This window comes from Atractosteus spatula, chromosome 7 (genome assembly GCF_055471065.1).
Source record: "Atractosteus spatula isolate fAtrSpa1 chromosome 7, fAtrSpa1.hap1, whole genome shotgun sequence".
NCBI lineage: Eukaryota > Metazoa > Chordata > Actinopteri > Semionotiformes > Lepisosteidae > Atractosteus > Atractosteus spatula.
The window spans coordinates 9,034,103-9,046,491 of NC_142712.1; the positions used below are offsets into that span (position 1 = coordinate 9,034,103).

General features: G+C 38.2%; 1 protein-coding gene across 1 annotated transcript; it reads left to right on the top strand.

Annotated features, from left to right (window-relative positions):
- The first annotated feature begins 29 nt into the window (after nucleotides 1-29).
- On the top strand, nucleotides 30-12,376 carry LOC148830377 (ubiquitin carboxyl-terminal hydrolase 35-like). Its single transcript, XM_088921705.1, has 12 exons — nucleotides 30-269; nucleotides 1,933-2,631; nucleotides 3,050-3,188; nucleotides 3,610-3,739; nucleotides 4,083-4,184; nucleotides 4,642-4,800; nucleotides 5,435-5,628; nucleotides 8,675-8,768; nucleotides 9,341-9,447; nucleotides 9,747-10,935; nucleotides 11,638-11,747; nucleotides 12,003-12,376. The coding sequence occupies exons 2-12, from the start codon at nucleotides 1,941-1,943 to the stop codon at nucleotides 12,160-12,162; spliced, it is 3,075 nt and encodes a 1,024-aa protein (XP_088777831.1). The 5' UTR covers nucleotides 30-269; nucleotides 1,933-1,940; the 3' UTR covers nucleotides 12,163-12,376.
- Nucleotides 12,377-12,389: the final 13 nt, after the last annotated feature.

A 12,389-nucleotide genomic window follows, 5' to 3' on the forward strand; every position in this document is an offset into this window, starting at 1 on the left:
AATACAGTAGCGGTGTCACGGTGTTATTATGTCACTTGCGAAGCGCACCAGAAAGAACGAGGCGGTAGAGAAGTGAGAAAAGAGACGGGGAGTGGGGAGGATAGCTTGGAGCAAATCATTCATTGGCATACGCTGAAAAAGTGAGATGTAACGGTAACGCACCTGAGACACTTTATTCCAAGAATGACATTAAATAAGACCATTCTTGAATTGCGTGGATGCAATGAGGAACATAATGTCTATCATGTTAACGAGCGTGTTGTTTAAAGGTACGGGCTTTTTGTGGTTTCATTTATGTGGCTTTTGCTAAAGGAATACAGATATGATTGCAGACATTTATATAATTGATATTTTTTTCCTTTTAAGTCGGTGCTTGTCATATTTCTTGTTCTTGTTTTTTTTTAATAAATTGAACAGCAAAGTTATGGAATTTAAAATTACCTTAAAATGTACAGACGCCGAAATTACTTTGTCTTTTTTGAGTAACGTCACAGAAATAGTTGCCTCACTCACGGTGCCCAGCTGCATACAGTTGCGCAGTTTGAAATTGCTGGGAAATCCGATCAAACGCTTGAGTATTGATCGCAGTTCATTTTTAAAAACTTGGTTCGAGGGTTGTGCACGCTCTCACCTTAGAGACAATTTGAGATTTTTTTGTTAAGGGCGATGTTCATACCTGCTTTTATTTTTAATACCGTGTATAAGAATGCATTCGTTCTGCTGCAGGGCGTAACGAGCGCATCTTCCTAAGGAGGGTAAAAGTTAATGAAATATCACAGCTGTTCATTCTGCCCTGACCATTGCTGTTTATCTAACCGCTTAGAAACGTCGGTAGTATCTGTTAGTATGATGTTGTATTTGTCTCTTTGTTGGTGACTGATGCCGGGTCAGCAGACCCTCGCTGCGCTGTAGTTGGATAAAAGTACAATTTTTTTTTGTATTTAGACCTTAGTTAACTCTTTCCTAAAATCCAAACAGGTCATTACTATTACATTGGTATATGTTTTTTTTTTTAATGAGATGTGCTTAAAGTGTAAAAAAACTGACCTCATTCGATTAGGTCGATGTACGATGTACAAAATACAGTATATGCTCCACTGCTTCTTTATATAGGCTTTAATCCAAAATCTAAACAACACGAGTCAGTCAGTCAGTCCATTTATTGTACCTCTATACAGTACATTAAGTCTCGGCAAAGAAAATCGCTAACTCAGCAGTTTATACCAGTTGCTTTGCTAATGTCGAAACTTATGTATATTTAAATATAATTGTATGACCACAGCAGACATAATTTATTTCTTTAAATGTATCTCTATGTGTCTCTAAGAGAATGTAAATGTATCTTTAAGAGAAGTATTTGAATGTATGTCTAAGAGAAATGTATCTCTAAATGTAAATGTTTCTCTAAGAGAAGTCTTTGAATTTTTTGTCTGAATACACAGTTACTACAAATAAGCAGTTACTTCTTTCCAACATTCAAAGTCATTTCTAAATATACAGTATCAGACAGTGTTGCAGGCACTCTGTTTACAGTATGTTGCACACAATTATAATAGAATTAACACAAGATAGTAAAATCTTCTGCAGCACAGATACAAGTTGAATCAATCCTTAATACTGTTTGTTTTGGGCCCTTTAAAATACAGGAGAGGATGTGTCTATGTCAGCTCTATTCTGGGCTTTGTGTTTTCTCAGTTGTATTATCTCAATGTCACAGCTAGCCATTCAGAATCGAGTGAGCTCTCAATGATGCAGCACTTTGAGGTGATGTACCGTGAAAGATACTATGTAAAATTAAGATGCTGATGGTTATTATTATAGTAAAATAAGAATGTATAATGAGGCAGTATTAATATTAACTAGAAATGGGAGTGGTGTGGAGCCCGCCAAGCGAAACTAAAAACATAGGATGTTTGTTTTCATTTACTTTAGACTGAGGGATGAACATGGACAAGATCCTGGAAGCAGTGATGATGTCGCCACATTCTAGAGCGGTGAAAGAGGGGATGGTGAGGCGAGTGATAGGCTCGGCCCCTCAGCCGCTTGACAGAGCACAATGTATGGCCATGTTCAATGTGGCCACCAAGCTCTTTTTGCTGGGTGAATCTCAGTTCAAACAAGATGTGGGGAGGGAAGTCTTGGAGGCTTTTGCCCAACATCATCAGCAGGACTTTGAAGAATTCTTCAACGTGAGATTTATCCTAGACCTCCTGCAGGAGGGGTATGCTTCGCTTGGCAAGAGAAGCCCTCAGATTTTTGACTACCTCCAAGTGGGGCTGCGCTACATCATAGAGAGCCCTTCCTCCGAAGAACTCTTTCACCTCCTGCAGATCGAGGTGCTAAGGATTGTGTGTGAGAGACCTGGCCCGGAGCTCTGTGCTAGAATCGCCAAGCTGCTGAACCAGTACCCTCAGTGTGTGCCCAGTGGCAACCTGCAGACTGTCTTCTGCCAGCAGCTCATCCAGACCATCAGGCTGTTCCAGTGTCAGTGCGATGGGGACAATGACATCGTCGCTTTCCTTGAACATGTGACCAAAACCAGCGGCATGCTGCAGAGCGTCTGGAGAACCAACATGGCCACAATCCTGCCCTCCCTCAAAGAGCTCTTCATTGTCATTTCTTCTCCAGCAGGTGTGAGAACGCATAACCAAAAAATGCCTCCATTCATAAAAACACTGCTTGTATCACTCTATATTCCCTATAAAAGCTCTTAAGAAAATGATATCTGATAGACAAAGGTGATCAGGAGAACTTTAAATCCTATCTGCATTGTAAGACAAAGTAAAGAATGCAAATATGATGTCTACAGAAACATTTGTCATATTTCACAATATATTATGGCAGGGTTCTGAAGTAGTCTGGGATTGTCAAGGTGAATATCTAATTCTGATTTGTTTTATTTATACATTTCCTACATAGTATATACAGTATGTGATACACTTGGCTAGAAAATTAGCCTTGATGTGTACAAGAGTAAGAAGCAGATTACGTAGCATCTAAGTGAGATGAGACTTTATGTTTGCTAGAGTTCCAGTTGTTGTCTCCACAGCAGAAGGGGGCAGTGTTCCATCCAATGCTCTGGCCAGCGTGGTGCAGTACGTGCCTTTGGAACTGATGGAGGGAGTGGTACGAAATCTCACCAATGACAAGAATATTTCTGATGCACAGATGCTGATAGCCATCTGTAGGTAGGTGGAGACAGCAAACAGTGATGTGCTGAGCTTTTTTTTTAATAAAAAATTAATCATGCACAGCAAATGTAAAGGTGCCACTAGCCATGGCTGTGAGGATATGTTAAGTAACTGTAATGTAAAGATTATTAATATTTTTAATAATAATATAGGCAAGTGACCCTCATTAACACAAAGCTCGCAGCCTAGGATACTTAATAACAGAAGGGAAGATCCTGATTTCTTTTATAATAAAATTGTTCTTATCCATTCTCGAAAATATAGTCATTAATGAGTAGGCTTCTGGACAGCTTGTGCAGAAACACTGTTAACATAATAGTGTAAAAGTCAGCATAAAATGCAACAGAATGGTGAACTGGAGATAAAATGGAACAGCCAGTAATGAAGTTTTCAGTGCCTTTTTCCCTTTTTCTTTTAGAATGATGGACTGGCTGTCATGGCCATTCACGAAAAACATAGACAAATGGATTATTGCCCTAATGAAAGGTGTGGCAGCAGTGAAAAAGTGTGCAATCCTGATTGAAGTGACTCTCACAAAAATTGAGGAGGTCAGTGCATTTCTACAGCATGTAATATTTTAAATGGGCTTAATATTCCAGATGACAGAGAAATCAAAATCATAATTATGTTTTGTTCTCTGGAAAGGTAGAGAAGGCAGAGTCTGGCTCCTTCTCTATAGCATGGTATTGACCTATTTGAATGATGGCTTTTGTACAAAAAAAACATACAATTCATGTAGTGTGTCATTTTAGATATTTATAGTTTATATGACTAATGTTTTAACTATATTCTGTAGTACAATACAATGCTGTTATTTTTATTGTAATTAGATGTTTTGTAAAGCGGACTGCACTATAAGCACATTCTTTTGTTTTTACCATCCCTTTGCAGGTTTTTTCAAAGCTGTTCTACCCCATTGTGCGAGAGGGGGCGCTGTCCGTGTTGTCATATTTGCTGCTCAGTTTTCAACAGTCTCCTGAAGCCTTTCACTTGGTAACTAAAGACCTATAATTGTTAACAGGCTAGAAATGTTGAACCACAGCTTATAGTAGTTTGTAGTGATATAAATGGAGAAAAAAAAGCAGTCATTTAGTCCCGTCATTTAACCCATTGGCATTTCAAGGAATCCATCTGAAAAAAAAAATAAAAAAAATGTGGATTTCCATTAGAAATCAGTATATTACAGAGAAATTAACTCATCGGTTATTTTGCACTTTTAAGGTCTCATATAAGAGTAGCACCCCACCCCTAAAAAAACAGAAAATGATGAGAAGAGATCAACCTTAACAGCAGTGATGCAGTGAGAAATCTGATGGTTAGTTTCTAGCTAAAGGCAGTCATCATTCTTCTGCACGGGAGACTTGGTCACGCTTGACTGTAGAGCCACTTTACTGGAAATGGAGAACCACTTAATAATACAATGGTCTGTCTCCTGCTTCTCCTCTTTCAGCTGCTTCCGCAGATTCCCCAGCTCATTTCTGCTCTCTCTGCTGAGGAGTCGGACTCCGCAAGGCATTGCCTCGCGCAGATGGTCGAGCTAACACACTGCCTCCTGTTCAGGTTCTCTGGGTTCCCAGACCTCTACCAACCTGTCTTAGAGCTTATAAAGGTCAGAGAGATGAAAAGTCGGCTTTGCTGTCTGGCTGCGGTTTGTCGATCCAGAATTTTTATTTAGTATTTGCACATTTTGCGGGGTCACTTGTGGTGGACTGGTGATGTAAATCTGAAACGAATATGATTCTGTAATCATCAGTCATTCTAGTGCAGTCTATTCCAAGAACAGTGCAATGCATCACTTTCTAGCATAGGAAAATTTCCATTCATCTAATATTAAGTGGTGAACTTACAAAACCTTCTTTGGGTGATTTTAAATTATCCGTTATAGTTTCTCTTTCTCAGGAGGCTATAATTTAACTACAACAACCTGTACAACAAAACCCTATAAAAGTGCCATTTCATCTGTAGTTTTTAGGTTATCAACCACACAGAAACCTTCAATAGCATTTGTAATGATGGACAGTAAAAACTGACAAATAATTACTGAATTGCAATAAGGACACTTGCATTCCACAACATTGTATCACTAGTATATTGATCAGGCTAACACTTCAGCATATTGAACAACATATTACCTGATTGCCTCTTTATCAGTATGCCTTTGAAGTACTGTGTGTTTCAAAACTTTTTTACATTTTCACATTCAACATATCAGTTAGGTTTAATAGATACTTGTCTTGTGTCAGGATCTGCCTGTCCCCAATGAGGAACGGATGAAGCAGCTGCTCAGACAGAGTGCTTGGGCACCTCAGAAGACTGAGCAGGTTTCCTTCTGTCACAGGCTTGCCCCCAGGTCCCAGACAGGGAAGACTGGTCTGGTGAACTTGGGAAACACTTGCTACATGAACAGTGTGATTCAGGCTCTTTTCATGGCCTCTGAGTAAGTAGTATCATTGGTCTCAGTCTGTGTGTTGAAGAATGGGAGTAACTGTTTCTGTTTAAATAAAGATACAGTGTAATATAATATGATGAAAATGGAGTGAATAATGTTCTTCTTTCCGTGAAGTTGCACTTCTAAGGGATAAAATTTGTTTATACAAGTCAGACTGGTTTTTAATCACTTGCCATGCATGTATGGAGATCCATCACTATTTTGTTTGCCAATACCCAAATAACACAAAACACTTTTTTCTAATAACAAGTCAGCAGATACTAAGCATTATTAAGACACTACTTTTTTACTCATCAATCTTTCTTCCTGGTACTCTGCATGAGCTGAGTTTTATCACAAACAATGCCTTGAAAGCAGACCTGTCCATCTAGATATAATTTATTGCATTTGTTTCATTTTAGTACTGCACATTTAAAAACATTTATTTGATAGGATCTTGTTCACATATTCTCCAATTTCTTTGTGGTTTATAGTCTGTTGTGCTTTATAGTCTGTTATTTGCTGTTGGCAACTGCATGGGAGCTCAGATCCAGCAGTCACAGCTATTTGTAAAAGACAAAAAGGTTTACAATGAACAATAATGGGGACAGCCATAGATTATCTCCATATTATTATACCAGTATATCCTAGTGTGGAAAGAATGCCCTAGAGACAGAGCCTATGGAGTCTTGTTGTTTACTGTATCTTCACTTTTGCAGGAATATTTTCCTTTGGCAATACTCTACTAAAAAGCAGTATGGCACCAAGGGCGAATGTAGGATCTGGGTGTTATCCATCTGTATCTAGTTGTCATAAGTAAAATGCTTTTGAACCAACACCTTCTTCCAGCAACAGGCAAACAGACGTCAAATGCCTATCACCAGTTGGGGTTGCTAAGCTACTGATTCCTGTTGCCAATAGATAATTATCTACACATTGTGGAGTCTCCTAGATAGGCAGACAGAATCTTCATATTACTGCTTCTGACGTTTTCCATGAGAGCTATATGTTGTATTAATTATACAGCCCCAGGTGGGTTACATGTTACCAATGGATACAGTACGTGCTTTGAATTAATTCTTAGTGTACGTTTTTAAAGCACCACTATTAAAATATATTTATTTTCTTCATTGCCTCAAAAATATCCTGTAATTAACAGTTGCAATTACAGAATAATAATAAAATGTGAAGTTAAATTCAAACTTAAGCTTAATTTTATATGCATTTTAAAAAGGTAAAATCGGTAGTTTATAAATTCCATTAATAGCAAGACAGAAATCATACTACCACAGAGACATGGGAGTTTATATACTCGTAATGAAGGAAATGCTTTAGTTTGAGAGCATTCAGCATTCAGCTTAATCAGCAAATGTTTAAAATAATAGTGTGCTCCAGATCTATTCTTACCCTGATGATTTAAAAAAATATATAAAACAGAATGACTTACAGATTACATAATTTGTCAATATAAAACAATGTAATTCTTTATCTTATAATCATTACAAAGAGCAAAAGTCATAATTAATTTCAGTACCGAAAATGTGAGGGTCACATTTATACACACTGTATAACTGTAGTGAGTATTTTGTTAATAGTCTTCCAGCCTGAATTTCATAGACAGAGAGCCTTGAGTAGTGCGCTTCTGACCTCTTGGTTCCCTTGAATGAGCGTATTCAGAAAACTCAATTTTTGTTTTATTTTGACCCTAAAAATGGTTTCAGTTGTCATTCAGATGTACAGTAGTTTGGCACATTTGACTCATCACATTTTGTCATTTGCTCTCAGAAGAGGCTTCTTCTTTGCACCTCTGCTGTAAACTATGTAGCAGGCAGTGCTGAGTGGTAGTTTTCAACACTTAGAATCCCGAAGGTGCCAGTTTGTTTTGGAGATCTCCAGCTGACGTACAGTTTTACGGTTGCTCCTGACGCACTTGTCGGACAGCCAAGATGAGATGTCTCACATCTGTGGTGACAAGACACAATAGCATCCACTTCTTGGCAGGGTTGCCACTATACTGCTAGCCTTTCCTCCAGCCATCCATCTCCTAATCACTTCATCCAACTCTGTGTCGCAGGGGATGCTGGATCCCATCTTGACGAGCAGCGGGCTCATTAACGGGGTACGCCCTGGATGGGACGCCAGTTTACACTACAGGGAAACTGGAAACCTTTGGTGGCCTGTATATCATTCTGCAGGCTTCCATTACACTTCCAAAGAGTATAGTGTTGGCATAGATTTTTATTGGATTTTACTTATAGAAATACTTGGAGGTACTGTATGAATACGTGTGACCCTTGTGTTGTCTAGAATTGTTTATGACAAATATGACTTTGCTCTCTTGTGATCTTGTTTAAATTACACCTTGCCATTTTTATCAATATTTAAAAAAAAGACACATTATCCAATTTGTAACTCGTCCTGTTACAAATTGTTTGTTCCTGTTACACTGGGGATATGAAATAGTCTGGAGGACATTATATATATGGTGGACACCAAAATAAATGTACCACTTTGTTAATGTTAATGTATGTTTTTAGAAAAATAAAGTATGGATTTTGGCTACTGATAACTTGTTTTACTAATAATTTGGATTTTGGTACAGTCTTCTTATTGGATAAAATTACAGTATGTCTGACAATATGGCATCCTTGCAATTGTACTGAATTATTTAAGTAGAAGTTGGATGTGGGATGCGCTTTAGCTGAAAATGACTGATGAGATTCAGTACTTAGAAGCAATTAGTCATGTCATCTTCCAATAATAGACTTGTTTCATTGCTGCGGTTAGTTACTAAAAATAACCTTTTTGCTTTTCCAGATCTAACCCCTTGATCAGGAAGTTGTGAATATGAATGAGTAAATCGCTAATATGCTCCATTCCTTCAAATTTACCTTTCTTGTTGACACTGAAATTTTAAATGTCCATTTACTCCATGTTGTCTTGCCAACTTTATATTCTTAAATTTATTATTTTTATTTGTATGCTTCGCCTTGATACATTTATAAAGAAATTTCATAAAACAGGTAATGCATTGTTATTGTGTCTTCTGTATTAGTTTCAGAAGGGCAGTAATGTCTTTAAAAAACTGTGACCTTTTGCCTCTTATGGGAAACCTACAACGGCTCTTTGCTTTTTTGGAACATAGTCAGGTAAGCTTATTACAGATAACTAGTTCTACAAAGACAAGCTAAGTGCTTTGGATTTTAGTACTATAAATGTATGGATTCATTACTGCAATAATGCCTAACCCTATATAAGGACATAAAGTGATTAAGTTTAGTATTTCACACACTTGACATAATATACATGGAGTACATTATTCATTAAACCTAACAAACAAGAAGACTTAGTTATCTTAAGTGGTTGGATGTCACTTTGATTCTGGGCTTAAATATAGATATATTCTTTGTATTTTTACCTTACATCCAATTGATCTGTTTGTGGTAGAGTATGTGGCTTATTAGTGTAAATATATACTGTATAGGTCTTGTGCATTTTGCCTTCTGTACTTGTTTGGCCTGCTGGCGATTTAATCAGTACATAATTTTTGGACTGCAATTCCTAGACTGCAACACTTTATTGACAAATAGTGAAAAAAATGGAATTGTAAGAGATTTTAGCTTTGTTGTGTGAGAGACCTTAATAGCAACATTGAAAACAGATTGTCTGGTGTTCTGGAAGATAAATCAGGGCATGTGTTTTTTTTCCTTTTTTATTTAAGCGTCCAGCAATTTCCCCAGATAGCTTTCTGGTAGCATCTATCCCAGCATGGTTTACTCCAGGAACTCAGCAGGACTGTTCAGAATACCTCAAATACCTGCTTGACAGGTGAGCTGCTGTTAGTATTTGTTCTTAACAGCCTGTGAATATCTAGATATAAATGTGTTTGTCTATTCATATACAGCAATAATGAACCCATTTATAAGTCAATATTTCATTAATTTTCAGCAGTGCACACTGACTTTGTGGTTCTTATTTTTTTCTTTGTAACGGGATAGGATGGTAAAAATTCTGCTGATAAGAGCAACTGGACTTTGTTTTGTAATGTGTTTTATGCATCAGCCACTTATAAAGTTAAAGAAGGCAAAGCAAAGTAACTTTACACCTTTATCTGTTTTTACCTGCAGACTTCATGAAGAAGAGAAGAGGAGCCACCAGAAGACAAGAGGTTCACTTGCTGGGAGTGAGGAAAATGGAACCCTGATCAAGAAGATGTTTGGTGGAAAGATGGTGACTAGAATCCGTTGCCTTCGGTGTCAGAATATCTCCCGGAGAGAGGAGGCACTTACTGACCTGTCTTTGGCCCTGCCTCCACCCGATCACAGCCCCGAGAGGAGTTTTATCATCAGCCCATCTCCTCCTGTGGTCGAAGTGATTGGACCATCAAGCCTGTCTCCTTCCAAGACCCAAAGCCAAACACTTCCATCCCCTAAAAGAAACAAAAAGCTGGAGAAGCCTGAAGAACATTGCGTAAGAGTTGTTCCTGTGGAAACCATCGGTGACATTGACAAAGCTGTTCCTCTGGATTCAAATGAAGAAGTTGATAGCAAGTCCTTTTCACCTGGTACTTCAGGGGAGCCCATCAGTGGTTCTGAAGCTTCACTTTCTGTTCCAGACCTCATAAATTTCTTTTTATCCCCTGAGATGCTGACAGGGGAGAACAAATACCACTGCCAGAGGTGCTCCTCCTTGCAGAATGCCGAGAAGGTAGTTGAGGTGACTGAAGGGCCTCACTACCTAATCTTGACCCTACTGAGGTTTTCCTTTGATGTAGTGACCATGAGGAGAAAGAAGATCCTTGACAACGTGTCGATCCCTTTAGTTTTAAAAATACCCATCCGGGTTACCTCTAAAGACCCAGCGTCAGCTGAAGCTGGAAAACTGTATCCGGAGTCCAGCACAGAAGGTAGTGCATATGTCTCCATGACCTATGACCTGGGAAGTGTGGTAGTGCATTCTGGACTTTCTTCAGAGAGTGGACACTATTACTGCTATGCAAGGGAATGTGACTATGGGAATTTGGAGAAACAATCAAACACTGGGGCACACATTTCAAGTCAACAGCCCACTGCCGAAAACCAATGGTTCTTATTTAATGACACGCGGGTCTCCTTTTCCTCGTTTGAATCAGTAAGCAACGTGACCACTTATTTTCCCAAAGACACAGCCTATGTCATGTTCTACCGGTTAAGGCCATCTCAGTATGTGGAGGCAGACAGAGAATGCATTTCAGCTGCTGATAATTTGCATGTAGGAGAGTCACTTCACAAAGAACTGAGTGAGGCAATTACAAAAGATAATACACTGCATTTACAGGTAAGATGGTGTCCTTTGACCTCTTTCCAGTCAATCTAGTTTATAGAGCTTGTGAGCTGAATAAGGTAACTACACTTTATGTTTGTGATTTCAGACTTGTTTAGTTTCTGTATTAAAATCAGGTCAGGGTACTATAACTTCATTCGTGAAGGGCTGGTGTGCCTGCAGGTTTCCGAGATCTGTTTAAAGCACCGTCACCTGAAAAGCCAAGAAAAGCTCATTTAGGTTATTAAAAGACAAGTTGGAATGAAACCTTGGAGATGCACCAGCGTAAAAGGCATAGAGTTAAAGTACCCACAATTAGAAAAATCGAGATTGTTATCCTATCTGCTATACTGGAATCTTGTAGGAAAGGTGAACATAAACTAACCTTGCTCCAGGTCATTTGGACACAGCCAATGCACTGCCTGTTGTAGGCTGTATAAACTCAGGACCTTTCATAGATTGTAAGATATTTGCCATTAAATACCCTTTCAATTTTCATGATTCCTGAAATATTTGATTTGTAAGAGTTGGGCATTTAAAAAAAATCTAAAAAATTTAAATGACTAATATTTCTTTCCTTACGATTTAAACAGCAGTATAATGCATGAAAAAAACCTCATTAACAAGAATGTGGTACAGTATATGTTTCACCTTCAGATGTTTGCAGACTAGATGGTATTTAAAATGCTTCAGTATAACAAGCTGTATTTTATACAGGAACAGGAGAGAGAAGTAAGACACAGAGCTGCATTGTCCCCCTCATCAGCAGAGGCACCTGTGTGGTTAAAGAGACCCAGAAGCCGTGATGAGAAAATAGGGCACACAAAGTAAATACTGCTCTTGTTTTTCTGTCTAAGTCAGTGCTGTAATCTTAATGTATTTTAACCAGTATACCCATTAATTCACCTGAAGCATTTATTGATGTTCCACATATCACATACTTTGTCAATATGACATGAGCAATGACAGAAGGAACATGGAAAAGCCTTGTTTGATATTTTATTTCTCATTTAGCTCCATTACTGTTCTCTGCAATTCAAAAATGATATGTGTTATGTGAAAATCATAATCATTACCTGCAGCTTGCTTCCACAGAAGGCGCAGCTGGGAGGAGGAGCCTGGAAATTCAGTTCCAGTGGTGCACTCCTGAAGGCGAGAAGCCTCACCATGTGTCAGAGAACCGTTCCTCTCTACTTTGGAGAATCAGAGGACCTAGCCAAGAAAAATACTGCAAACTGCTAAGAGTGCCTTTATCGGTATATTGGTATGTTGGTTTGGGTGTTGCAAATGTTGTGCCTAGCTTATTACTGCTCTTAAATGTATATTAACTATTGTTAAAATATTTATAAGAGAACACATACCTGCTAGCTACATGGCTTAAAATACTGTTATTTATTACATAAAAAGTGGTTTCCTGTATATTGAAGAAATGTGAAAATAAAACATGCTATTTTGACTTGGTGTTTATT

Excerpts from the sequence above, each read along its gene's own strand:
- LOC148830377 (XM_088921705.1), top strand. The coding sequence starts at position 1,941 with ATGAACATGGACAAGATCCTGGAAGCAGTGATGATGTCGCCACATTCT. Across the intron at positions 3,740-4,082 it reads CTCTCACAAAAATTGAGGAG|GTTTTTTCAAAGCTGTTCTA; the intron begins GTCAGTGCATTT and ends ATCCCTTTGCAG. Across the intron at positions 8,769-9,340 it reads CTTTTTTGGAACATAGTCAG|CGTCCAGCAATTTCCCCAGA; the intron begins GTAAGCTTATTA and ends TTTTTATTTAAG.